We start from the raw sequence: 26,465 nt of genomic DNA on the forward strand, positions 1-26,465 counted from the left end.
ATAGCGGATGACTCAGGGCGGAGCTCCGCATCCAACCCGCGGCCGCCGCCAACTTCTCTGGTTGGGACCAGAAGTTTCTAGCCGGCCAGTTGCTGCCTCTCTTTATCTCCTCCTTCCCCTTTGGCAGCGAGGAGGCTGTTTCCAGACGCTTCCAGCGCTCTCCGGCCACGTCACCCCCTTCTTTAATTCATAAAGGTGCCCGGCGCCGGCTTCCTGGACACGTCGGCGGCGCGCAGGGCTCTCGCTCCGGCGGCGGAGAGGTGCCCGCGGCGGCCCAGAGAGTGACTCGGCGCCCGGAGGCCCGCGGCCCTGCAGCCCCGCACCGCGCGCCCCGCCGCTCCAGGCCGACCCGGACCCAGTATGAGCGCTGCCACCCACTCGCCCATGATGCAGATGGCGTCCGGCAACGCCGCCGGCGACCGCGACCCCCTGCCCCCGGGCTGGGAGATAAAGATTGACCCGCAGACCGGCTGGCCCTTCTTCGTGGACCACAACAGCCGCACCACGACGTGGAACGACCCGCGCGTGCCCCCCGAGGGCCCCAAGGTGAGGTGGGCTGGCGGGCCCCACCTCGACGGCGGGCGGGGAGCAGGCCCGGGCTCCGGGCAGCTGGACTGGGCCGGGCTGGGGTCACGTGAGGCCTGGGTTCCCGGGCGTCGGCAGAGTCGCCCCCGACGTACCCTGACTCCTCCGCCTTACACACACGGGGTGGGGGGGAAGGGGCAGCCGCTCCCGAGCGCCCGGACGTGTCTCTCCCCCGACCCGCCCTTGACAGGCGTCGGGCTGAAAGAACGCGCCCGGGGAGTGTGACGCGCGCGTTGACTCCGGGTTCCGTCCACTGACTCGACGTAGGGTCTGGGGCGGAAGGCCAGGGGGCGGGAACTGGCCTCGCGCTGCCCGGCTCGGACCGGGGAGATGGGCCTTTTCAGCCCCGGAGGCCCCCGGGACCCAGCTCCGCCGCGGCCTTTGCAGCCCACTGGGCGACCCGGCCGGAGTCCCTGGACTCACGTGCTGACCGCTCCGCGCGGACACGAGGGCGCTCTTCGCAAGCGGGGGTCTTTGGGAATGTTTACTAACTCTGCTAGTTTGTTGGGGGAGACTTTTTACTCTCTTGTCTCAGGCATCAAGTGAGTGACTCAGGAGGGGGGGGTGTAAAAACATTTTTTCTTTATGTATTTGAAATTAACATTGTGTTACTGTTTGAAACTGCTTTCAGTATGACTTGTAAAATAAAAAGGAATGCTTTCTCCTAGTTTCAAAACTAGGAATGACTTTAATATTAGGCCATTGCCTTTCACTTGAGAGAAGAATGATATATATATATAGTATATGTATCACATATATTATATATATCAATCATAATGGCGTAAGTTTCCTTCCTTGTTAATGGTATTAAAATACTTAGGATTTCCAGTTCACAAATGGCTAGGTAGCGATACAGTTGTGAAAACAGAAGTATGCCTCCTTTACATATACACGAGGATATATGCTTCTTAACACTCAAGAGCATGAAATTTTGAAAATATGAATTTGGAATGAATCTTAACTTAAAAAATTATCATTAACAATACTATTGCAGGGCGGCGCCTGTGGCTCAGTGAGCAGGGCGCCGGCCCCATATGCCGAGGGTGGCAGGTTCAAACCCAGCCCCGGCCAAACTGCAACAAAAAAATAGCCAGGCGTTGTGGCGGGCGCCTGTAGTCCCAGCTACTTGGAAGGCTGAGGCAGGAGAATCGCCTAAGCCCAGGAGTTGGAGATTGCTGTGAGCTGTGTGATGCCACGGCACTCTACCGAGGGCAATAAAGTGAAACTCTTGTCTCTACAAAAAAAAAAAAAAAAAATACTATTGCAATTTTACATAAATTTGGGCTTTTTCAAAATGAGTCTAAAAAATAAATATACTTAAAGAGTAACTGTGGGCAAAATATTAAATGCAGGAAAGAGCTGGTAAATTATTTTGAAGATTAGAAACTCACTAAGTTAAAAATGCTTTATTAATCATTGTTTTAGAAGAAAGACCTGTATTATCCCCTTTCTTTTTTTTTTTTTTTAAAGAGACAGTCTCACTTTATCACCCATAGTAGAGTGCTTTGACATCAGAGCTCACAGCAACCTCTAGCTCTTGGGCTTAGGCAATTCTCTTGCCTCAGCCTCCTGAGTAGCTGGGACTACAGGCACCTGCCACAACACCTGGCTATTTTTTTGTTGCAGTTTGGCTGGGCCCGGGTTTGAACCCGCCACCCTCAGTATATGGGGCTGGTGCCCTACTCATTGAGCCACAGGTGCCGCCTCTACCTTTCTTTATTTTTATTTGTTTATTTTTTTGAGACAGAGTCTCACTTTGTCACCCTCGGTAGAGTGCTATGACATCACAGCTCATAGCAAACCTCAAACTCTTGGGCTTAAGTGATTCTGTTGCCTCAGCCTCCCAAGTAGCTGGAACTACAGGTGCTGGCCACAACGCCCCACGATTTTTTGTTGTTGTTGTAGTAGTTGTCGTTGTTTAGCAGGCCCCAGCAGAGTTCTAACCTGCCAGCCCTGGTGTATGTGGCTAACCACTGAGCTCCTCCTTTCATTTTTATGTACTTTTTTTCTTAAAAATACTTCTAGAACTCAGGTGCCCAACAGTGAGATATTGTACATTCAGCAATTTACACTTATAGGAAATTAATTTTATGTTTATTACTTAAAATTAGTTCAAGAGGCTATAATTTGCTGGAATGGGCACAATTATACATATATACCTTTTTGTGTTCCGTGAATTCCATTATTGAATGAAACTTAAGCTGGTTTCAAACCAATCTTACCGCAGTCTGCATGGATTGTAGATGATCATTAGTGTGGTATACAGCAATTACTTTGAGGCCTTCCTTCTAAACCTTGAAGGTCTTGTGACACAGGGACAGACAGAATGTGCTGTCACCTTTTGTTGTGAGTGAAGATCAAGTTTGAACATAAACATTACTAGCACTTTGTTTTCAACATGAAACTTACCTAGCAAGTTGGGATCTTTCTGTACCCATCAGGTAGATGGGTTAGGCTGTGGTTTTATAAACCTCATTAAAGGGAAAAAAAACAGGTTGAGTTACTAATGTTCTCAACAAAGTAGCAAATACTAAATCAAAAGTCCCACCCTGGAAAAGTTGATTTGAAAATGTAAGTCAATGTTTTAAAGTTGGAGGATCTTTTAGTCCTTCTTTTTTTAGAGATAGGGTCTTTGTAGCCCAAACGGGAGTGCAGTGGTGCATCATATCTCACTGCAGCCTCAAACTCCTGGGCTCAGGATCCTTCTCCCTCAGCCTCAGGAGTATCTGAGACTACAGGTGCGCACCACCATGCCTAGCTACTTTTTAAATTTTTGTGGTGAGAAGGTCATCTTGCTATTTTGTGCAGGCTGGTCTTGAACTCATAGGCTGAAGTGATTGTTTTGCCTCGGCCTTTCAAAGTGCTACGGTTATAGGAGTGAGCCACTGTGCCAGGCCAGGCTTTTTATTTTCTGCTAAAGAAACAGAGAGTTCAAGTGTGCTTCTGAAGGTCACCCAGTTAATACCAATGGCAAGGAGGGAGCTAATACAAGGCAAGTCTTAGTAAGAGCTTTCTCTTGTTTTTGTGCTCAGTGAACGGCTCTTTCCAGACTGACAGCATTTCCTCTTGAAGGTCAGGCTGCTTCAAAGGACCTCAGCTCAGCTCCTCCAAAATTGAGCACCTGTTCAGAAGTTAAAAGTGGCTTGAATATTCTCTAAAACTGTGGTGCATGCAGGCTGGAATACTTGATTATCTCTGTCCTTGCATCCACCAAGTTATTGGGTCACTGACCTCTCTGCTGTGGTTGCTTAGGTTGACTAGATGTGATCAAGTCAAGAAAAGAGTTCTATTTACTAGATTAATTACTTGAGATTTATCAGCTTGGCACAAAAACATGAGGAGAAAATTAACATTCAGTCCATGGGCTGTCTGGGCTTTGTTGTCTTCAACCTGTGCTTCGATACATGCCAAATACCTGGGTGATTAATTCAGTTTCACTTACATGAATTACATCTGTCTCCAGACTTAATACAGTGAAAAATTCTGCAATATTATTTTATTTTAGAAATTGGTTTCTTGAGGCATGATGAGGAAAGGGCCCTGGCATAAAACAAAGGACAATTTTGGAGGAGCTGAGCTGAGGTCCTTGGAAGCAGCCTAACCTTCAAGAGGAAATGCTGTCAGTCTGGAAAGAGCTGTTCACTGAGCATGAAAACAAGAGAAAGCTCTCTCTTTGGGGAGGATCAGCTCAGGATGTTTAGTATCTAACTGTGTTAGTAAATAAGTGGCTTTTGTGAAAAGGAGAAAAAGACTAGAACTTTGTGTTTGATTCAGTCTTCCCCTCTGTCCATCCTCCCTCTCCTCCCTCAAGTGGTTAGAGCAATCCCCTCATCCACCTTTTTTTTGCGGTGGGGGTGGGGGGCAGAGGGAGTGAAAGCAAGTGTCTTGCAATCATTGCAGAGGCCATTCTAAGCAGCTGGGCCTCCCCACCTGCAGTCTTGCTGGATTTTGATTTTCTGCACTTTCCACTCCCCACTAATTGGGCAAGTTCATACCAGTCCAGGCCCCTTCCTGGCAGAGGCCGGCATTCACTTTGGAGTCAGGAGAGGCACAGTTTCGGTGCAGCCTCTCCTCCCTGAACAGAGGCAGATCCTCTGGAGTAGTGTTCTCTCTGACAAAGCTCCCTGCAATGGAAGAAGACCCTCCTCCTTCATGGAGCAGGGCTATTCTAGTTCTGTACATTTGGGCGGTCACCAGCCTCCCCAGGCAAGCCTTTTAACAACACAGATCAAGGCTGTGTTGCACTCCCACCCCATGTTAAATATGAATTGCTCAGGGTAGGGCCCAGAAATCCACAAGTCCAAAACTGGTGGTTCTGATTCTGCCAGACTGGCATTGGGAGCCACACATGGCCTGTGATCCCATCCTGGGGGAGAAGCGCTGCAGCTTAGCCTACATGTAGGCCCTGGAATCGTGGGAGAGGTGCCTGCTTAACATCTAACCTGTAGAGCTGTTAGCCCAGCTTCTGTTTTCCTTCTTGGGGAAACTCCCTGCCTGGGCTTCTTGGAGGTGTGAATGTGGGAGTGACGTGGGGAGGGAGTGGGTCTGGCAGGGTGGCAGGACGAGAGTGGGGGAGGTAGTCAGATTCACACAGTCCCAAGACTCTCCCCTACCCCTGAAGAAGCAAGCCAAAGCCTTTCTTTCTGCCTTACCCTCCCTGCAGAATCTCATCATAATAATTTGACAGGTTATACTTAGGCGCTGTGAGAGGGAGGTAGAAACAGCCTTTCAGAGAAAATTGGAAATGTTTTGAGTACGATGAGGTAGAGAGACTCATTTATTCTGCTTCAGGTTCAGCAGAGCCTCCTGAATTTTCTTAAAGATGAGATCATTTTGCTCCTTCCAGATCGATTGCAAGCTATTGTACCTCTTAGCTGCGTCAGAGCAATATCAGGAAATGAGTGGGCATTCTGTCCTTCGTATTTCCAGCAAGTTGCATTAATGGCTGAGCGAGTTCCTTTGCAACTGGGTGATCAGTGATTTGTGTGTGGAGGGATGAGGGGAAGGCAGACAAGGAACATGCCAGATCCTTAGGAGTCCGGCTCATCCAGGCCTTTATTTTCTGCTCTAAAGAACAGCCTGTGTCCAGTGCATACAAGCTCCGACTGCACCTCTGAGAACCTCATTTGTCCCCTGTTTTGTAGAGCAGATTTGCCCTTTCTTAGTATAGAGTCTGTACACAGGAACTGTGGCGGCGTTTGACGTTAGCCAGGGCTGGGAAGGCTTAGCTGTTGGATGCTGTCAGGGCTGGTTGTGAGTCAGAAAGCTTCATACCACCCGTGAGGCTTGATTAGCACCGTCCTTGTTTCTGGAATGACACACAGTTGCCTTATATAAATCACTCTACGTGTTTATTATTTTTAATTGACATTTTAAAATGATGTTCTGATACTTATCATTCAAAATAGGAAGCCATACCTAACCTACGCCTACTCTTTTCTCTAAGTTGTGCTGTTTTAATGTTGCTCTTAAATATTTAAGAGACCTTACATAGAAAAACTGGGAGCTGAAGACAAAGGCCTTGCTTATTAGAAGTTCTGGGACCCTCTGGGACTCTCTGGAATTGCCAAACCCTGTCAATCCTCTTGTCACTCTTGACTGTTACTGTGGCTGCTCGGGGTGGTGAATGAAGCCCACACCGCTGGTCTGCTTTTGCTTCAGAACAGAGACTCACAGCTGGATGGAGGGGTTAGGCTCCACTCATTTTGCAGGTTTAGGAGTTGATCTCTGTCCCTCATGTGGCATTTAAGATACCATGTGTGATATTTGGTGTTATTAAGTCTCCACATATTTCTAGGAGGCTATCTTTGGGACGGTGGCAGCTTTTTAGGAAGCCAGGCAGCTTGCAAAAGCTTCATCGGAATTTCTTTGGGAAGGAATACATGTAATTTTTTGTCTTGTCATATATCTGTATGTATGTGTCAGATATGGGTAGGTGTACTTACAAACTATCTCTTTAAATTCTCAAAACACCTCTCTGAGATAGAAATTTTTTTTTTGAGACGGAGTGCTGTGGCATCACTGCTCACAGCAACCTCAAACTCCTAGACTTAAGCGATTCTCTTGCCTCAGCCTCCCAAGTAGCTGGGACTACAGGTGCCCACCACAACGTCCAGCTATTTTTTTGGCTGTAGTTGTCATTGTTGTTTGGTGGGCTGGGGCTGGATTCGAACCTGCCAGCTCTGGTGTATGTGGCCCGCACCTTAGCCACTTGAGCTACAGACGCCGAGCCTGAGATAGAAACTATTAAGTGTGTCTAATAAAGCAGACCTGAAGAGGCGGCGTGCCTGGCCTGCGGTGAAATGGAAAGACTTTTGTGGCTTTTACCCCACCTGGATTCCTGAAGAGGGATGACAGGCAGACTTGCTCTCAGCAGGCCTGGCCACGTCACCCTCAGTCCTAGGTAGTAAATGCCACCGAGTCTGTGTTTTATACAGTTATTCAGAAGTTTTGGCCTATTACCTGAACCTGGTTCTGAACTTAGGAGGTGGGCCCAATGTGCGCTCACTTATTCATCCCATTTGAAATGTACCTAGTGCCGGCAGGCTGCAAGTCAGTGTTGACGCTGTGTAGAGGACGATTCTGCCCCTTTGGAATGCTGTTCTCCACAAAGGAGGTCCCGCTTCTCCCTAGTCAGAAGCAGGCTATCCCTGCTCTGGAGTCCATGTTACTTTAATTTGATTCTTTTTTCGAAGCACTTTTTCTGCTTTGCTTTGGGGTCCCACCCCTTTTGGGAGCTCTGGGGGCAGAGTCTGTCACATCTCTGTGCCTCGTTTTCTGGCAGGGTCTGCAAGCTCCGAAAAAACTGAGTAAATGACTCTGTGGCGAAGGATATGAGCCTGGGTCCCAGAGTGTGGTAAAAAGCTGGTGAAAGAAAAGCTGCCTTTCCAGGCATGGCCCTCACCTGTAATCTCAGCACTTTGGGAGGCTGAGGCAGCACTTTGGGAGACTTGAGGCCTGGAGTTTGAGACCAGCCTGGACAACATAATGAGACCCTGCTTCTACAAAAAACAGAAAAATCAGCTGGGTGTGATGGCATGTGCCTATAGTCCCACCTACTTGGGAGACTGAAGCAGGAGGATCATCAAACCCAGCCCAGAGGTTTGAGGCTGCCCTGAGCTATGATGATGTCACTGCACTCTAGCCCAGGTGACATAGTAAGACCCTGTCTCAAAAAAATAAAGGAAAGAAAGACAAGCCACCTATAATAAGTGTAGATGGATGTGTGTCACAGAAAGCCTTCTGTTGGTTTCTAAGACTGTGGTGTTGTCCTGGGCTCCCAAACGTCCCCCATAGGCCTGTTCCTTTTTATCACTTTTCGAATGGCCTTATCTGCACAAAGGACTTCAGTTAGCAATAATCGCGCCTCGGATAAACCTCATTGGCTACGATACTGCCACTGCGCAAAGCTCACAAAGGACTTCAGTATTGACTCCCTAAGTTCATTTTTATGGCTCTGGAGAAGCTCTTTATTGTTCCCACCAGTGACGCAGCATCTTCTAGCAGGCTGGGAGCTGGCAGCAGCCAGACACTGCTGATCTGTGGCTGCACAGAGACCAGCCCCCACCACTGGGAGAGGAGCCTCTTGAAAGACATTTTTTTCTCATGTGGCAGTAAGATCAGACACTGTATACGGAAGCCTCTTATTCACTCTCAATTCAGAAAAGCCTGGAATCTCAGATTGCTCACTGCCCGCATCAGGGGCCTGTAAACAGCTCCGCTGCCTAAGACCCCCTACTGCAGAGCTGTGCCCTTAGTAAGCTGACATGAGACTTTACCCTGGAACTTTCTTAGCATCCTGTTGGAGAACACACATTTCCTATCTCCAGATAATTTCCTCAGTGTCTGTTTATGTATTTTGTCAGTTATTTAAAACATTTTGACAACAAATAAATGAATGAATTGTTTAAAAAATTGAACTGTGGGGGCGGCACCTGTGGCTCAAGGGAGTAGGGTGCTGGCCCCATATGCCGAAGGTGGCAGGTTCAAACCCAGCCCTGGCCAAACACTGCAAAAAAAATGAACAGTGGGAGGATAGGAAACCACTGGCATGTGAAGAAGGAAAGACAGAAAAGACAGCCTTCCAGCCTTCACTGAGCCTTCCAGGTCAGCTCTGCAGACCAGCAGCCCCACGTGAGGCCGGCTCTCCTGTGTGACTTGAGCAGGGTCTTCTCCCTTCACAGGCACTGTTCTGACAGTGTCCCCACACTGGGTGTGGGTGCAATCTCGTCGGGGCTGCGGTGACTCAGATCAGAGCCGTTGCCCTCACCCTCACCCGCCCTACCTTGGCTGGGCCGATGACTCAGCGCCGAGCGCTGGCTCCCTGACCCAGAGCACACTTGAACTGAATGTTCCAGGTCTGAGCCTCAGCTCCATTTGGCTGGGTGAAATGAAATTGCTTTCTCTCCTGCTACATTTTACCCCAGGATGATGAAGGTTGTCATACAGTGTCTAGGCGTGATAGGAGTAGCTAGAAGGTTAGCATATGTCTGGCCTGGTCATCAGACAAACCTGGGGTCCAGAGAGCGTAGGTAAGTCACTGACACCCCCTGAGCCTCAGTCTGTCCCCCTGTGAAATGGGCACAGCAACATTCCTGTCCAGCAGGGCTGGGAGAATCAGGAGATGGTGGGAAGTGATCAGTCCAGAGCCTGAGCTGATGCCCTTGGTAGCCCCTGGAAACACTGACAGCTGTGGAATGGAAAGGTGGTAGCTGAGTGTTTGGCTTCCTCACACAGCAGGCCCCTAGGGCTGTGCCTGGACCCTGTGGCTCTCAGATAGGTCTGAAGCCTTGTTGTTTGTTTAGAAGGTAGGTCTTCTCTTGTCCCCCTTTTATCAAGTTTGACTCCCACCGAGCAGTGTCCAAATGGCTCTCAGACCCTCCCTGAGCCTTCCTGGGCCTCTGGTGAGCACAGTAGTGCAGTGTGTAGGTGGGATAGTAACACACAGGTCAGATGATGGCTGCCCTCTGCCCCCCCAGGACAGCAGGGGGATTGTTTCCTGTGCTGTGCTGGGGGGAGGGGGGGTGTGTCTCTCTCAGCCATGGCTGTGCAGCCCAGACAGTAGCCAGCAGGGCTTCAGTGCCCAGTCTGTGTTGTGGGGAAGCCAGGCTGCTTTCAGGAGGGGCAAGTCACCTGCATAGGTGTTCTGGACCCAGCTCTGAGGGTTGTTGTAAATGTTATCACAGATGGAAGGAGAGGAGAGGGGTTTTCCAATTGCCACCACCCCCTTGGGGGGATGTGGCTGTGGGAGAAATGTTTTGACAAGCTGTTTGGGGTGGGGAGGGGAGTCCCCCCCAGTAATCTCCCTCAAAGGTCTCACCATCATTCAGAGAGCTACAGCTTGCTGAGCCCCTTGCCTGAGCTACAGCTGATGAATGGAGGTGTTTTTCTTTTAGAAAATTAAATTTGTTCAAAGTGCATATCTATTGGTGCCCTACACGTTGATACCCAACATACCTAACAAACGTGTTAGTGGTGGGTGTATAGCAGGTGGAATAGCCAAGTGGTTGGCCCAGCATTTTCACTCTTTTTTTTTTTTTTTTAACTTTTTGAGACTAGAATCTCACTATGTCACTCTTGGTAGAGTGTCATGGCATCACAGCTCACAGCAACTTCAATCTCTTGGGCTTAAGCGATTCTCTTGCCTTAGCCTCCCGAGCAGCTGGGACTACAGGTGCCCGCCACAATGCCTGGCTATTTTTTTTGTTATTTTTGCAGTTGTCATTGTTTAGCAGGCCCAGGCCAGGCTCGAACCGGCCAGTCTTAGTGTATGTGGCCGGCGCCCTGCTCACTGAGCTTCGGGCACCACCCCATTTTCACTCTTAGCATGAGACAAATCCTTGGAAATACACCAAAAGAGGAGAGGCTGTTTTCCTGGTCTCCATCTAAATTCAGACAGAGTTTGCTTCCTGGTATGAAAATTTCAGGTACTTTTCCATCTGTGATTTGTGGTTTGGGATTGATTGAAGCAGGTGACCCTGCTTTTTTCTCCACTTTTCCTTTTCTGAAGTGGAGGCAGGTCATTTCTGATTTGCCCTGAACCTTCTGCCTGTGCACTCACTTCTGCTGTGACCTTGGCCCACATCCCAGTCCCCATCTCTGCTACATGGACTCCTTGAGGAGGGCTGTAGGGGTGGGGCCTGTGAGGAGGCTGGATGCTGACTGAGTCCCCAGCAGGGGAAATAACCAGCAGCTGCAGATGGGGCCTGGCCTGGGGACCCCCTGCAAATCCCTGGAGGATCCTGAGGAGACATCAGCAGTGCTCTGCTGCCTGGCAGGTCCTGCACCTCAGCCCGGCCTGGCTTTTCTCCCCTAGGTCTCAGGGGAATGTGTGTAAGGAGCCACAATCGGTGCAGCTGGGTGCTGCTTCTCAGCAGTGAATTTGTCTGTGTGCAGATCCCTTCCCCAGAGCCTGTTGGAGGGAGAGGGCAGTTTGTGGCTTAGTTCCCAGAGTTGGCGTAGGCTGTGTTTGCTTCCAGGTTGTGAAATGTTAGGTATAGTCCTAGCAGAGAAAGTGGCATCTTTGTTAACTAATGCTCTTAAGACTCAGATAAAGGGGCTTTGACTCTAATCAGCTTATTAGCAAGTTGGTGAGAACCACTGAAGAATTAGGCTTTGTAAACAATAAGCCCAACCAACTGATCCAGAAAAGCTGGGTCCATTAATAACTTATTTGTGGAATGAAGGCCCATGATTGTCTAGAGCACAGAGCAGCTTGAAGTTTACAGAGACTCATACCTTATTTCACTTAAATCTTGAGAAATGCTTGGGATGTATGGGGATTTTACAGGTGGGGAACCGGACTCTTGGTAGCAGGAGTCCTGTGGGAGGCCAGACCACTGCTGAGCAGCAAGGCAGGATTGGAGCCTAGGGTGGCCGAAGACCAGGGCTCATGCTGGTTTGTCCCGGTTTGGACATAACTGCAAACAGAAGCAGTGTTCGTTCTATCTTATAAAAAATGTTTCCTCCAGTTGAAACACATAGGGACATCCATCTCATTAATTGTAGGATAAAAAAAAATAATAATAATTGTCGGATAAAAATGTCTGTATTTTAATAACAGGTGTGTTAGACAAAGCCTCCCCTAACCTGTGACTTGTGATTGTTTACAGAGTTTGTGGTTAGCACAGACTTACATTACCAGAGATTTTAGGACAAAACCTAAGTCCTTGGATGTGCTATAAATGGACTTTGGTGGAATGTGGACTTAGTTTTCAGAATTTGCCCGAAATCTATTAGGAGTCCTGACACTATATCACAATCCGGTGGGAACTGAAGGAATTTTGACTTTGGCTGTAGGGAAACAAATGGCTATTTGTATATCAAATGGGCAATAATATTGCCTGTTACATACAGCTAGCGCAAAGTTTTGGTAGGGTATGGAAGCTCAGTTCTATTGCACTTCAGAAGAAAGCTTGTTTAGTTTGTTTCCTACCTGATGGAGCTGAACCAACCCACCTATTGTTGGTCAGAACCCTGGCCACATGTGAATTCCAAGAACCTATTTTCCTCCATCTTTTTTCTTTGTTTTAGACATTTTGAAGTGGTGTTAGTAAAACTTAACCTGACCCATGTGAAGGCTCTTCTGGCCTAAAAACCCACTTAATAGAATCTCTGTCCTATTTAATTAAGACTCCAGGGCTATCAAGTTGAAGGGAAGTGCTACAGGACAGCCCTCAGAATTGCCATTGTTACTGTTACTCTTAATTCAGACCAAAGTGAAGGGAACTGTGGTTTGTAGGTGTTGAGCCCACTTTTCAGAGAGCACTGTGCCATTGAGCCAAGACTGGGGGGGGGAGGCGGCACAGGGGACTGTACAGGGGACCAGTTGAGGGTGGGTCAAGGCCCACCTGTGAATGTGTGTGTGCCCTGCATGTATCTAGCTAGGCAGACACCTAGTGGAAGTCCTGTTTTTAAAGCAAGGGGGATTGGTGGGGAAGGTCAGCAGCTTCCTCCTCTTCATTTGGGACATGAAATTTGGGGTGCTTTGAATTCTAGCAATTTCTGATATGATTTGAGTGCTATTCAGAAGTGGTCATTTTTAGATTTCTGTGACATTGACTTTTTCTTGTTTGGGGGCTTTGTGTCACTGTTTAGAGCTAGATGAGATCTTGGAAATCAGGCCGTGAAGAATGTTGGAGCTGGAAGAAAGTTTCAATCACTATTTCTCAGTGCAGTCCTGTGGGCTTCATCACATACCTGCCTTTCTTGGGGTTGGGCTTTCTTGGGGTTGGGCTTAGAGTCTGTCCTTTTGTTGCATTTCCTGGATGCTCTGACACACCCCCTAGAACTTGAGAAACACAGCTTTGTAGACCATTTTTGGGCCTCCCCTTCATTTTACAGGTCTAGGGAATGCCAGCTACTTACATACATAACACACGTATTTAGGGATAGAGCCAGGGTTAGGACCAGTTGCAGCTTCTTCCTAGGTCTCCTGGTGGTCCCTGTGGTGCCCATGTCGCTGTTAAAAATGAATTGCACAGTTTAGACTTGCTTTTGAGCAAACAAGGCCAACAGCTCACCAAAGCTTAGAACCTGACCCCAGGTTTTCTCATAATAATAATATATATATATATTTTTTTTTGTAGAGACAGAGTTTCACTTTATCACCCTCAGTAGAGTGCCGTGGCATCACACAGCTCACAGCAACCTCCAACTCCTGGGCCTAGGTGATTTCCCTGTCTCAGCCTCCCGAGTAGCTGGGACTACAGGTGCCCGCCACAACGCCCGGCTACTTTTTTGTTGCAGTTTGGCCGGGGCCAGGTTTGAACCCGCCACCCCCAGTATATGGGGCCAGCATCCTGCTCACTGAGCCACAGGCGTCGCCCCATAATATATATATTTTTAATAGGGCAAATTTTACTTCATCTGGGGTAATTTTGTTTGGCCCTGTCATGGAGTTGCTTGGTGCACCTCAGAGGATTTTAGTGCAGTGCACAAACAAGGAGGAAGAATTAACCAATTCATTTTCTAAATTAACGCAGTGAGATAAGCAGTTAAAGTCAGGACTCAGCCCTTGGGCTCTAATTTCCTAATTGGATTTTGTATGCTATATATTCCTGATGCCTTTACCCACAGATAAAGATAATGAGCTGAGCTGCAGTTGGCTGTGATTATGTGGCAGCAAAGATCTGCTTGGTTACCGGGACTGTGACCTATTCCTGTCATGCAGTAACATAGAGCTGCCTCCCTCCCCGAGGGAGCAGATTCCCAGGTCCTCCATTGAAGTCACTATGAGGCACGTAGTCAGTCTTATCTCAAAGATGCTCATGTAACCAAGCATCTGGACTTGTGCTTGAACTTGAGAACCCTTTATGGACCACATTCCAGGGGAATTATAAATATTAAACATTTTTCTTACTTTTACTTTTTTCATTTAAAAAAATATCTTAGCCCAGGCACAGTACCTCATGCCTATAATCTTAGCACTCTGCTGAGCTCCTCTGGGAGGCTGAGGTGGGTGGATAGCTTGAGCTCAGAAGTTCGAGACCAGCCTGAGCAAGAGCTAAACCCCGTCTCTATTAAAAATAGAAAACTAGCTGAGTGTCGTGGGGGTGGGCAACTGTAGTCTTAGCTACTCGGGAGGCTGAGGCAGGAGGATTGTTTGAGACAGGAGAAGGAGGTTGCTGTGAGCTATGATGACGCCGGGGCAACAGAGTGAGATTCTTGTCTCAAAAAAAAAAATTAAATTTAAAAAAATGTTATAAAGTCTTTTTTTTTATTAGATTGTAGTGAAAATAACTTATAAAAGAAAAGGCAGTTTAAGTCTTCTAAACGGTGCTTTTTATTTAGTGAAAACAGAAGCATGTCATGACTCTAGTGACAGTGGAGTAGGAACATCAGAAGGTGGTGCCGTCATTCTCGTGGGAATTTAATTTTTTTTGTTTAAATTTTTCATTCCTGTAAACATGTTTAATCACTTGTTTGGCAAAATTCATGTTTTGTTTTGTTTTTTTAGCTCCCCTAAAGCAGTGTTTTTCTAAACAATACCCTACCAGAGTGGAAGGGGACCCTTGAACTTCTTTTAGATGCAGTATTTACAGTGAGACATAGGGTTTTTTATTAAATGACATGGGGGGTGGTCATTAATTCACAGGGCCCAGAAGTGAGGATCTGGGGACTTCCTAGAGAACATTCCCAGGCCACCCATGCCCACCCTCCCGATCCTCCAACTTGTGCCTGCTGCCAGCAACATCTCTGGAGCCCAACCTCAGACCTGAGTCTCATGGAAGCCCCTGTCTCACTTGTCTTCCTGGGGACCCCTACCCTTCCAGGTCCGGGCCCTGCTTTGCCCTCACTTTCTGACGTCTTAATTGGTCCTCTACATTGCCCCCATTTTGCTGGAAAGTCAGAATGCTCCAGAGGGTAGATGTTGGTCCCCACTTCCAGCTGGACCCTGGGGCTTTCAGCTCTATGGTGACCTTCATGTGCTGTCATAACTCCAATAGCGCTGTCTCCGGTTAAAACCAGATAGTGTGGGTAGGGTGTGACCGTGTGGGGTCCTGGAAAGTGTGCATTTTACACAGGTATGCATATACACACTTAACACCACTCCACAAGTCCTTTCAAGGTCCTCCCCAGCCAATCCCAGCTCCTCCAGAGGGGGAACACCCTTCTGACTTTTTTTCCCCATCAATTCACTTTTGATTCCTTTGCCACTTAGAGTCTGAAAAGCATAATTTTGTGCCTATGTAGGGAGGAAACTTGCATTTGTCTTATTATTTATTTATTTATTTATCTTTTGAGACAGAGTCTTAATGTGTTGCCCTGAGTAGTGTGCCATGGCATCATAGCCCACAGCAACCTCAAACTCTTGGGTTCAAGTGATCTTCCTGCTTCAGCCTCCCGAGTAGCTGGGACTGTAGGCACCTGTCATGATGCCCGGCTAGTATTTTTTAGTAGAGACAGGGGTCTCCCTCCTGATCAGGCTGGTCTCGAACTCCTGAGCTCAAGTGATCCACCTGTCTCCGCCTCCAGAGTGCTGGGATTATAAGAGTGAGCCACTGTACCCAGCTGGAATCCCATATTTGTTTCTGGCCTTCCAGGGTGTCTTCTTGATGTGTTCTTATAAAACTTCACAACATTTCTGCAGGGTGAGTGTTCCAGCTCTATTTTCTAGAAAAGGAAATAAAGTCTTACAGAAGTAAGAGAGCTCTCTAGGCTTGCAGAACCATTCCCAGTAGAGGCAGGAAAGGAACGTAGTCCCTGTCTAAGCCAGCCCGTGCGTTTCTACCTCAGGGCCTCTGTGCTTGCCTGGTAATTGTTCTTCCTGTTTGTTTCATCCTTAAACTTTCTTATAAGCCCCTTGTTGGCAGGGATTGTGCCTTGCTGGCCTCCTTGTGGGACCCACCAGCACAGTGACAGGATGTGCGCCCAGAAGTAGTCAGTGGATGAGGACTCACTGACTACTTGGCTCTGCTATGGGGGGTGGGGATAAGATGGCTGGGAAGAAGCAGCAGGCCCTGGGCAGCCAGCAAAGATGACAAAACGCCCAGAAGGCACGCTGTGACTCCACCCCGAGCAGCAGCAGGTTTCTTCAGTGACTCTTGCTGGCTCCTTCTTAGCGCCTGTCTCACGGCAGGAATTTGGTTCTGAATGTGAGGCCTGGACCCACTCCACTCCCTGCTCTCAGGTGACCTGAAGGTTAAGCAAGCTAACATAATGCCACCGTCCGGAGCACGTGGGAATTCTAATCTGAGAATGCCTATCTGCCCAGGTCCCCAAGGACACGGTGACACCCTTGCCTTTCCTGTGAGCTGGGGGCCTTCCAAGGGGCAGGGTCTCAGCAGGAGGGAGGCAGTCCTTGGCCTGAAAGGGCTAAGTTCCAGGGTCAGCTACCTGGTGCCCACGCCTGCACACAAATAGAAACATTGCAAAATTAATGGTCTATTTACTCCAAATGCAGATCAACCCTCCGAGTCCTTAGTGTCCTTACTTCTGACCGATTTTGCAGCAGTAGAAATTGTACCCAGCAGGCTCATAGATTCTTCATCTTTGGTGTTTGCTGTTCAGAGAGATGCCTCTTTAGGCAGGGATCACTTTTCTTAATAAATGACCTGCTCAGATATGTAACAAGTGACACAGACCAGTGGATCCCCTCCTCTGTAAAAGGATCCTCCCGTGTTTGGGAGACAGGACCTCTGTTGTGCAGCCTCTGCTTGGTGAGAGGTGGCATTGCCCAGTGAGAGGCTGGCCAGCCTTGTTGTCTGAAATACGATCTTTCCCTGTGGTACATCTGGAACTTGGCCTTCTCAAGGGTCCCAAAATAGCCAAGCCACTGAAGGGAGAACTTCATGAAAGGACTTAAGAGGGGAACCCCAGTTGTTCCTCTTCCAAGCTGGCTTTGTTGTGTTAAAGAAAAAATTACTGAATAATGCTTATTAAAGTGTGGTAATGAAGACTTTAGCACCACTGAGATAGGTGTAGGGACCTTCATGATGGAGTCTGGCAGTGGGGGAGAGAGATTGGTTCAGCTCCCAATACAGCTGGACAGGCGGGGACTTACAGCCTAGGAGCAGGGTCGGGTCAGTGGATGGAAAATTACCCAGCGGAAACATCAGGGGTGAGGGGGATTCTGGCTAAACTGACCTGCCAGGATTCCTGCTGAAGTCAGGCCAGGGTGACTAGGTATTACCTGGGGCTGGTGGGGGATGAGGAACTTGATCAGAGATACAAACTGTGTCCTGCGTTGGGGCCCAGTACAAACTCTCTGTTGTTGGGAAGCTTGAGGGCCCCTTTGGGAGCAGAGAAGCTTGCTGTTGTTCAGTATTTGGGATTGAACCCTGCTCAGCCCTCTGAGGTCACCTACTGATCTGTGTCAGTGAGCATTTGGGAGATGGGTCGGTGACTCTCCCACAGACTGCTGCCTTTTGTCAGCCAGAGAAAGAACCTGTCTCACCAGTTTGGGAAATTGGGACCAGTCTGTGCTCAACAGATAACCTGGGCTCACCTGCCTTCTGATGCCCCTAATTCCTAGCTGCTGGCCACACAGCCAGGGTCCCTGTGCTCAGGTGGCCTGGCTGATGCCATGGGGCCCACATTCCTCAGGCAGAGCATGGTGCTGAGCGGCACACTGTTTTCTCTGCTGGGGTGTTTTCTCCCCAGTCTTCCCACAGAAACTGGCCTGAGTTTCTCCTCTTTTTATTTCAGGAAACTGGGTCCTCTGCCAATGGCCCTTCCCGGGAGGGCTCCAGGCTGCTGCTCACCAGAGAAGGCCACCCTGTGTACCCCCAGCTCCGACCAGGCTATATTCCCATCCCCGTCCTCCACGAAGGGGCCGAGAACCGTCAGCCACATCCTTTCTATGCCTCTTCCCAGCCTGGGCCGCAGCGATTCCGAACTGAGGCAGCACCGGTGGCTCCTCAGAGGTCTCAGTCACCTCTGCGGAGCATGCCAGAAGCCACCCAGCCAGAAAAGCAGAGTGGACAGGTGGCAGCAGCTGCAGTGGCTCAGCCTCCAGCCTCCCACGGACCCGAGGTAAGGAGAGACCTGGCTCTAGCACCTGCTGGGGAACTGCTGTGCTGCGTAGGCTGGGTCCCCAACCTTGAGGACAGCACCGTGGGCAAGGCACCTGCTGACGTGCAGGGCATCTGGGGCCAGCCTGCTGCATCAGAAGTCACCCAGCAGCAACAGCTGATAGTCCCACATTATCCCCCAACAATTCATGGGTGTATTTTTCAGGTGGCCAAGTTAGGAATTGTACATGGATTATTTTCATAGTTAAGGAATTGGGGCTCAGAAGGTAAACTGTAAACAGCTTGGTCCAATTGCATACAGGTGGCAGTAGCAGAGCTGGAACCAGAAGCCTGGCTTTCTGGCTCCTAGTATCATTTCTCCTTGTTCACACTGGGCTTTCTGTTTCAGAAACACAGAGATAGCTGTGTATTATTTTGTTCAGTTAAATACATATGGATACATCTTAAATGCTTGGAGCTATGTTGATACGAAAATGAGGCCCCATACCTGCCCTCACAGTGGACCACATTTAAAAAGGAAATTCAAAATAAGGAGTTGGAAAGGCAGCTGCTTTAAGATAACAGTTTTAATCCTGAGACCAAACTCTTAAGGGTGTATTGATGGATTCAGTGCATTAGAAAGAAAATAGTTCTTAGCCTGGTTCTTAGCTGAGATTTGTGGAGTCCCTAATCAGACTCCTGAGCCATCAGCTCCCTTAATGTGCCTGTCTGCAGATTACCCCTGCAGCGGTGTCTGCTGGCTTGTTCTCCAGCACATGTTCTCATTTCCTCTCTGTAGCCAGAGTCACAATTGCCTCTCAGCTCTGCTGTCAACCTGTTTGGTTTCATTGCCTGCTTGGGAGTGAAAAGTTAATGTGAGATCCTAGGAGCCTTTTTTCCTTTCTTGGAGAAAGAAGTGCCTGTATTTGTAGTGTTTCTGCTGTAAAAAATCAAAGTGACACGTCAGTCTACTATCTTAGCAAATTTAAGCTAACAAGGCCCTTAAAAGCCAGCTGGGCAAGCCAACACCCTCCTCATTTTCTAGGTTAATAGAAGGTGGCTCAGAAGGAAAAAGGGAACTTGGCCTACCTCAGGCCACACAGGGACAACAGCTCCCCGTTGCTCAGATGAGTTCTGGGCAAATTAGTAGAGAAAGGGTTAAGGAACGAGGAAATGAGATGACATGTTACAACAGCAAACGCAGTGCACTGTGCTCTCCTGTGTGTGGGACTCATGCTGCGGCATGCATGCACAGAGATGATTTTACTTAATTGTTAAAATAGCCCAATGAGGATGGGGGTAGGTACGCTTTTCCTGTATTTCAGGTGAGGCTCAGAAAGCTCTGTAGCTACTACGAATTTGAACTTAAGCCTCCTACCTCCAGAGTGCTCAGTCTTAACACCACATTTTGAGAACGGAGACATTTACTGATGGCAGGTGTTAGGATACGTGCTCCCCTGAGTAGATGCACAACAGAAGCCAGAGGGGTCATTCATGGGGCCACGCCCTGTACCTTTTGTCTCTTGCAGCGGTCCCAGTCCCCAGCTGCGTCTGACTGCTCCTCCTCCTCTTCTTCAGCCAGCCTGCCCTCCTCTGGCAGGAGCAGCCTGGGCAGTCACCAGCTCCCCCGGGGCTACATCCCCATCCCTGTGATACATGAGCAGAACATCACCCGGCCAGCAGCTCAGCCATCCTTTCACCAAGCCCAGAAGACCCACTACCCGGCTCAGCAGGGTGAATATCAGACCCACCAGCCCGTGTACCACAAGATCCAGGGAGAAGACTGGGAGCCCCGGCCTCTGCGGGCAGCATCCCCGTTCAGGTCACCTGTCCGGGGTGCTTCAAGTCGGGAGGGCTCGCCAGCCAGGGGCAGCACCCCAGTGCACTCCCCATCGCCCATCCGTGTGCACACTGTGGTCGACAGGCCTCAGGTATGGAAGTTAGGTGTCAGCAGACTGGTTATGCGGGCATCTCTCGAGGGGCTGAAGACTTGTGCAGGTGCCCTGGATTCCCCTGGCTATGTGTAAGTGGATGAAAGTGAGATTAGGGTTTGCTGCTCATCAGCAGAAATGTAGCACAAGGGTTGTGAGCCCTTAGCACTTCCTGCGGCTCTTGCTTGGCTGATCATTTTCCCTTGCATCTGCCGTAGGGGCAGAGGAAACAGCTCGGCAGAACTTAGATATCTGGGACTAAGTTCCTTAGTCCTCACCATACCCGGTTTTCAGGGCCCTTCCTGCCCTGTGCATACTGCAGCCATAGCCTCCTCTCTGGTCTCCTTCCTCACTATTACCCCTCCACTCCATAAGCTTGTTCTGTTTTATTACCACCTCTGTGCCTTTGATCATAACTACTCCCTGAAATGCCCACACAATCCAAGTTCTCCCCATCCTTCAAGGGACGAGCCAGTTTTGTCTCTTGGTGAAGCCTGCTCATTTTTCCCAGGTTGCCTTGTCTGAGTCCCTGTGGCTGAGCATGTGATTGTTCTCTGCACTTCAGAAGTGTTCATCATATCTCTTCAGCTCAGCATTGGCCCTAACCATGGGGACCACGTCTTAAACTTTTTCCCTCTCTTTGCGTTTGGGTACTATGTTGCCTGGCATTAGCTGGCTATGGTGAATGGGAAGCCATCCTGGCCTGGTGAAGGTCATGGGCACAGCTCTGCTTATGCTCCAGTGGAGATGTGGGGTGGTGGCTCCTGGAGGAGGAAGTCATTTAGTTTGAGCAGCTTACCAACAAATGGGACATTCAGTAGCCCTGGGCCCCCTCTGACTGCAACTTGGGCAGCTGAGTTAATATTTTGCCACAATTTTTAAAAGAAACGCCCCCTCTGAACAAATGTAGGGTGTCTCTGTACACAGTGGTACTGTCCAGGGCCCTAGAACAGAGTACTCCTCCTTTAAAAAAGTTTTTAGCTTTTTTTATTTGTTGGAGATACTTTCAACCTTAGAGTTGTATGAATCATGTAAACCAGTCTCATGTGCCGTTCACTCATTTTGCTGCATTTGCTTTGTCATTTCTTCTTCTGTATCACTCTGTGTGTTTTTAAGTTAGTTGCAGACATTGTGCTCCTTTACCCCAAATAATTCAGCAAACATTTTCCTAAGAAAAAGACATTCTCATTCATAACCACAGAATTATTAGATTCAGGGAACTCCACAGTCTTACAATATTATCACGTAATACACAGTCCATGTTCAAATCTCCATTACAGCAGTTTTTCCCATTCCAGGATGTAATCCATGATCACGGGCACGGCATTCAGATGTCCCCTCGCTTTAGTCTCCATCCGTCTGGAACAGTTCCTCAGCCTTTTTTTTTTTTGCAGTTTTTTGGCCGGGGCTGGACTTGAATCTGTCACCTCTGGCATCCTCAGCCTTTTTGTGCCTTTCTGGCCTTGACGCTTTTGAAGAGCTCAAGCTGATTTCAGGTGCCCTCTCCCAAGCATTTCTGAAGGCACGTTGTACACAGCCATTGTTTTTAAACCCCCAGGAAGGGCACTGTGATTGGTTTGTGAGTGATGAGGGTCAAAGTTGAGGCTATCTGTATTGGCAAAAGAGATGTGATGGGAGGGAGGTTGCTTGTGTTTAGAAAGCTAAGGGCATACCTTGTCCATACTCCGCAGGTTTAGTAATCTCAGTAAGGAAATCCCATTTGTAGAGAAGAGCTATTTTCCCACACACTATTCGCATATATTTCTCAGAATCAATGAAAAACTATTTAATCCTGCTTTTACCCCCATTTAACCTTGTTTATAGTTACCTCCATTTTATAGCTTGTCCAGAGATCCTTCTGGGACGCTTTCAAGGATTTGTGACCTCACTGTACATTACAGTGGAATTTAGTATTTTAAATTGGGAGTACTTTAGAAATAATACAGTCTAATTCTTTCCCAGCTGATGAAATTAGGGCATGTGAGATTTTAGAAGCGGTTTTAGATACTCCATGATAAGCCAGAAGAGCCCAGAGATTTCTGTTTTGCCCATAGCTCATTTAAAAAATAGCTGCTGCTTCCAGTGACATGAGGCCAGAGGTCTGTAGCCAGAGGTCAGCACGGAGATGCCCCACCACAGCTGAGTGTTGGGCTCTGGCACAAGTGTGCTGAACTGAAATTCTTAACAGCGTTAACTATTTTGAGCATCTTGCTTATTCTCAAAAAATACATCAGTCTTGGCTCGGCGCCTGTAGCTTAAGCGGCTAAGGTGCCAGCCACATACACCACAGCTGGTGGGTTCAAATCCAGCCTGGGCTCGCCAAACAGCATTGACAACTACAACCAAAAAATAGCCAGGCATTGTGGCGGGTGCCTGTAGTCTCAGCTACTTGGGAGGCTGAGGCAAGAGAATCAATTAAGCCCAGGAGTTGGAGGTTGCTGTGAGCAAATACCATGGCTCTACCCACAGTGACACCTTGAGGCTCTCTGTAAAAAAATAAAAAAATAAAAAAAAAAATACATCAATCTGGGCTGAAACCACTAGGCTGTCATAGGTTTAAAAATTTTTTTTAAATGATCATATCTTTCCTGAAACAGGAGCCAAGCAGAGGCTGTCTTGTCAGTGTCAGTGTCAGGAGGGAGGACCAGTGGCAGCCATTCCATGAGGGTTGGAGTCACTCAAGACCCTCCTCCAAGCTAATCTGGTTCAGCATGAGTTTCTGTTATTTTTCATTTTTGAAAATTATATTGTTTTTTTGGCTCAGTGCCTGTAGCTCAGTGAGTAGGGCACTGGCCACATACACTGAGGCTGGCGGGTTTGAGCCCAGTCCAAGCCTGCTGAAACAACAATGACAACTGCAACCAAAAAATAGCCGGGCATTGTGGTGGGCAGCTGTAGTCCCAGCTTCTTGGGAGGCTGAGGCAAGAGAATCACTTAAGCCCGAGAGTTGGAGGTTGCTGTGAACTGTGACGCCACGGCACTCTACCAAGGGCGACATAGTAAGACCTTCCTGTCTCAAAGAAAAAAAAAAAAAAGAAAGAAAAGAAAATTATATTGGTTTTCTTTTCTTTGCTTTAAGAATACTGTCTACAGAGAAATTCGGTGAGAGGTAACAGACACAGGCCCAAGGTGATCAGTGGAAGCCTAACTAATGGTTTGGTCACATACATGATTAATACCATGTTTTTATTTTGCATCAGTCACTGGTTGACTTTGAAAATCTTTATATCGTTAAGCTTTTTTAAAAAATCCATTTTTGGCTCTGCGCCTATAGGTCAAGCAGCTAGGGCGCCAGCCACGTACATCAGAGCTGGCAGGTTCGAATCCAGCCTGGGGCTGCCAAACAACAATGACAACTATAACCAAAAAATAGCCGTGTGTTGTGGTGGGCACCTTTAGTCCCAGCTACTTGGGAGGCTAAGGCAAGAGAATCGCTTAAGCCCAAGAGTTGGAGGTTGCTGTGAGCTGTGACACCAAAGCACTCTACCCAGGGTGACAGTTGAGACTCTGTCTCAAAAAAAAAAAAAAAAAAAAAAACCATTTCCCCAGTTTTCTTTCTAATCTATATTAGCTATAGACAACTGTCTGTGACTTTCAGCCAGTTATTAAAAATACCATTGTGTCCTTTTCTCTATCTCAGCAGCCTGTGGCCCATCGAGAAACTCCCCAACCTGAAAACAAATCAGAAAGTAAGCCAGGCCCAGCTGGACCAAATCTCCATCCTGGACACATCCCGATTCAAGTGATCCGTAAGGAGGCAGATTCCAAGCCTGCTTCCCAGAAGCCCCCACCTCCCGCTGAGAAGGTGGAAGTAAAGCTTCCTTCTGTTCCAGTCGCTTGTGCTCCTCCTAGCCCTGGCCCTTCTGCTGTCCCCTCTTCCCCTAAAAATGTGGTTGCAGAAGAGAGGGCAGCCCCCAGCCCTGCCCCTGCAGAAGCTACACCCTCAAAACCAGCAGAAGCTGAGGCCCTCCCAAAACATCCAGGTGTACTGAAAGTAGAAGCCATCCTGGAGAAGGTGCAAGGGCTAGAGCAGGCGGTAGACAACTTTGAAGGCAAGAAGACTGACAAAAAGTACCTGATGATCGAAGAGTATCTGACCAAAGAGCTGCTGGCCCTGGATTCTGTGGACCCCGAAGGACGAGCTGATGTGCGTCAAGCCAGGAGAGATGGTGTCAGGAAGGTTCAGACCATCTTGGAAAAACTCGAACAGAAAGCAATTGATGTCCCAGGTCAAGTTCAGGTTTATGAACTCCAGCCCAGCAACCTTGAAACCGATCAGCCACTGCAGGCGATCATAGAGATGGCAGCAGACAAGAGGGAGAAAAGTGCTGGGAATGGAGAAGGTGCCCAGACGGAAACCCCACAGCCAGAAGCCAAAGAAGCAGCAACTTCAAACTCCAGCAGCACAACAGACACAGCTGGTGACCCAGCAGCACCATAGTCTCTGCCCAGTGCTAATCAGACTCAGAGGCTTAGAACTGATGTGTGCTTTAGGGAATCAGTTGCATGCATTTCAGGGACGTTAAGTTGGTTGGTTTCTATTATTTGTAGCTTGGTACATAGTAACTTGGGTGGAGGCAAAACACTAATAAAAGGGCTAAAAGGAAAATGATGCTTTTCTTCTGTATTATTCTGTACAAATAAAGAAGTTGCTTGTTTCAGAAGTTAAACCCCATTGCTTGTTGTTTTGGGGCCCTTTCCGCATGGGAACCCCATGTTAGCCGTGGGTGTGAGCTATCTTCCTTTAGCTCTGGACTGAAGGAGTTTTTTGATGGGGTAGATGGGGAGTTGATTTCCCATCACATGAATATGAAACTTTTCAGAAATGTTGCCATTTAATGAGATGATTTCCTTCATCTTATAATTAGAATACCTAACTTTAGATAGAGCACAATGTGTAAGGAACCATAGGAATATCTGTATGTTGGATGACCTTAATGCTACATTTAGAAAAAGGAAAATAAAGTAATACTATAACTTAATGTGTTTTTGTGGTGTCTAAATCTTTGAAAACAGTGATAAGATTGAGATTGCCTTTTCCTCGCTTCAATCAGAATAAATGGCAGGTGAATTTACAAGCCTGCTTTGGAACTGAAGACATCTCACCAGCTCAGCTAATGAGAGAATTTGTCTTAGTCACTTTTAAGTCTCAGATTACAGCTGGAACCTGGGAAGACTCAGGGCTGTGCACTCAGGTCATGGAATGTGCCTGCTGTACCCTTCAGACTCCCAGCCAGTAGCCAAGGTGCCACTTAGGGAGCATTTCTATCCACCTGGCTTCAGGCCACCTTCACGCCTCACCAAGAGGCTGGGATGATTCAAGAGTGCTCAGGGAAGCCAGATCTGCCATTGCCTGAGAATGATCTGAGTGTTGATGGAGTCCAGGTCACCAGGGTTGGAAATATACTCAAGAGTCTTGGGGTCATCTTTGTCTAATACCTCTGAGTCACCAAACCAGACCGGGACCAGGTTTGCCTTGATTGGGTTCCTAGAAGCCTTTGGGGTTAGGGACCAGATGCTACCAGAAGCCACTGAGTAGAAAATGATCTTTATTTCTGTGGCAGGTTTTTTTAAAGCTTGGGAAGGGTCCACAGCCCCCAAATGTCAAGATGTGCTGGATTTTGGTTTTCCTAATTGCTTGCCGAAGAAAGTGAGAAGGAAGACAAAGGCCTGAGACCTTGGAAGTCTTAGTGAGGCTGCTGACCTAAAAGCCCCAGGGCTGAATTTCTCCTGACTGTATTGAGTTTAATATTGGTGCCTGACGGTGGTACACAAAAATACACACTGGTGTACTTGCCACTCTTAGCTTGCTGAGGAAGGCTGAAGTCATCCCAGTGGGAGCCTGCCAACATCATTCCTGGGTGAACTCATTTGGGAAGTACAAGGCGACATGCCACTAATTCTAGAAACTTGCACATGTAAATAATAAAAAAAATCCTACTGGACTATTTTTAAAGTGAACCAAAGATAATGTGACCACCTCTTTTGGGGACTTGGGCATCCATTATCAGTGGTCGTCAAACCACTCGAGTTCCCTGAGTGGTTAGTGAATTGGGCTGACAGTATTTTTATCACTAAACATCGCCAGTCACTCTTTAATGTAGTTCTGAGAATTTTCAATCATCCAGGTTAGATGCAGCGCGAGTACCAGGACGAGGAGGTGTGCGGCTATGTTGGTGGTCCCTGGGCCCTGCATGGGGGCAGGGCAGAGAGCTCTCAGCAAGCTCCTACTGACGTAACTCCTGAGCCCTTAGGAGTTGGAGTCAGATACCTACTGCTTATCAGAGCTTCACTAGCTTTCCCTACCAGCACATCCAGATCTTGCCCATCGTTGAGACCTACCTTTTTGTGAAACTTCCCCTATTTGAAACAAGTTCCTTCCCAGACTTCAACAAACTGCTGGTGCCCTTCTGTCTGCCGGCACCCAGATGTTTCCTCAACATCCTTAAGTCATTTTCTTAGCAAGACTAAGTCCCCTGAGAGTGGCAAGTTCATC

At 48.1% G+C, this 26,465-nt stretch overlaps 1 protein-coding gene and 1 pseudogene across 2 annotated transcripts; one reads left to right on the forward strand and one right to left on the reverse strand.

Annotated features, from left to right (window-relative positions):
* The first annotated feature begins 17 nt into the window (after nt 1–17).
* Nucleotides 18–24,948, forward strand: BAG3 (BAG cochaperone 3). 2 transcript variants are annotated; one of them, XM_053584709.1, is made up of 4 exons: nt 18–546; nt 17,734–18,060; nt 19,568–19,969; nt 23,610–24,948. In XM_053584709.1, the coding sequence occupies exons 1-4, from the start codon at nt 361–363 to the stop codon at nt 24,408–24,410; spliced, it is 1,716 nt and encodes a 571-aa protein (XP_053440684.1). In that variant the 5' UTR covers nt 18–360; the 3' UTR covers nt 24,411–24,948. The 2 variants fall into 2 exon arrangements, with proteins under 2 accessions (XP_053440684.1, XP_053440685.1); XM_053584710.1 differs by having other exon boundaries at nt 27–546; nt 23,613–24,948.
* LOC128582647 (uncharacterized) lies at nt 7,924–7,996 on the reverse strand (annotated as a pseudogene).
* Nucleotides 24,949–26,465: the final 1,517 nt, after the last annotated feature.

The sequence above is a fragment of the Nycticebus coucang genome, chromosome 3, assembly GCF_027406575.1.
Source record: "Nycticebus coucang isolate mNycCou1 chromosome 3, mNycCou1.pri, whole genome shotgun sequence".
Classification (NCBI taxonomy): domain Eukaryota; kingdom Metazoa; phylum Chordata; class Mammalia; order Primates; family Lorisidae; genus Nycticebus; species Nycticebus coucang.

What these genes read in the sequence shown, in the direction of transcription:
- BAG3 (XM_053584709.1), top strand. Translation starts at nt 361, where the DNA reads ATGAGCGCTGCCACCCACTCGCCCATGATGCAGATGGCGTCCGGCAAC. An exon ending in TGCCCCCCGAGGGCCCCAAG is followed by an intron (nt 547 to 17,733) that starts GTGAGGTGGGCT and finishes TTTTTATTTCAG; the next exon opens with GAAACTGGGTCCTCTGCCAA. An exon ending in CTGTGGTCGACAGGCCTCAG is followed by an intron (nt 19,970 to 23,609) that starts GTATGGAAGTTA and finishes TCTCTATCTCAG; the next exon opens with CAGCCTGTGGCCCATCGAGA.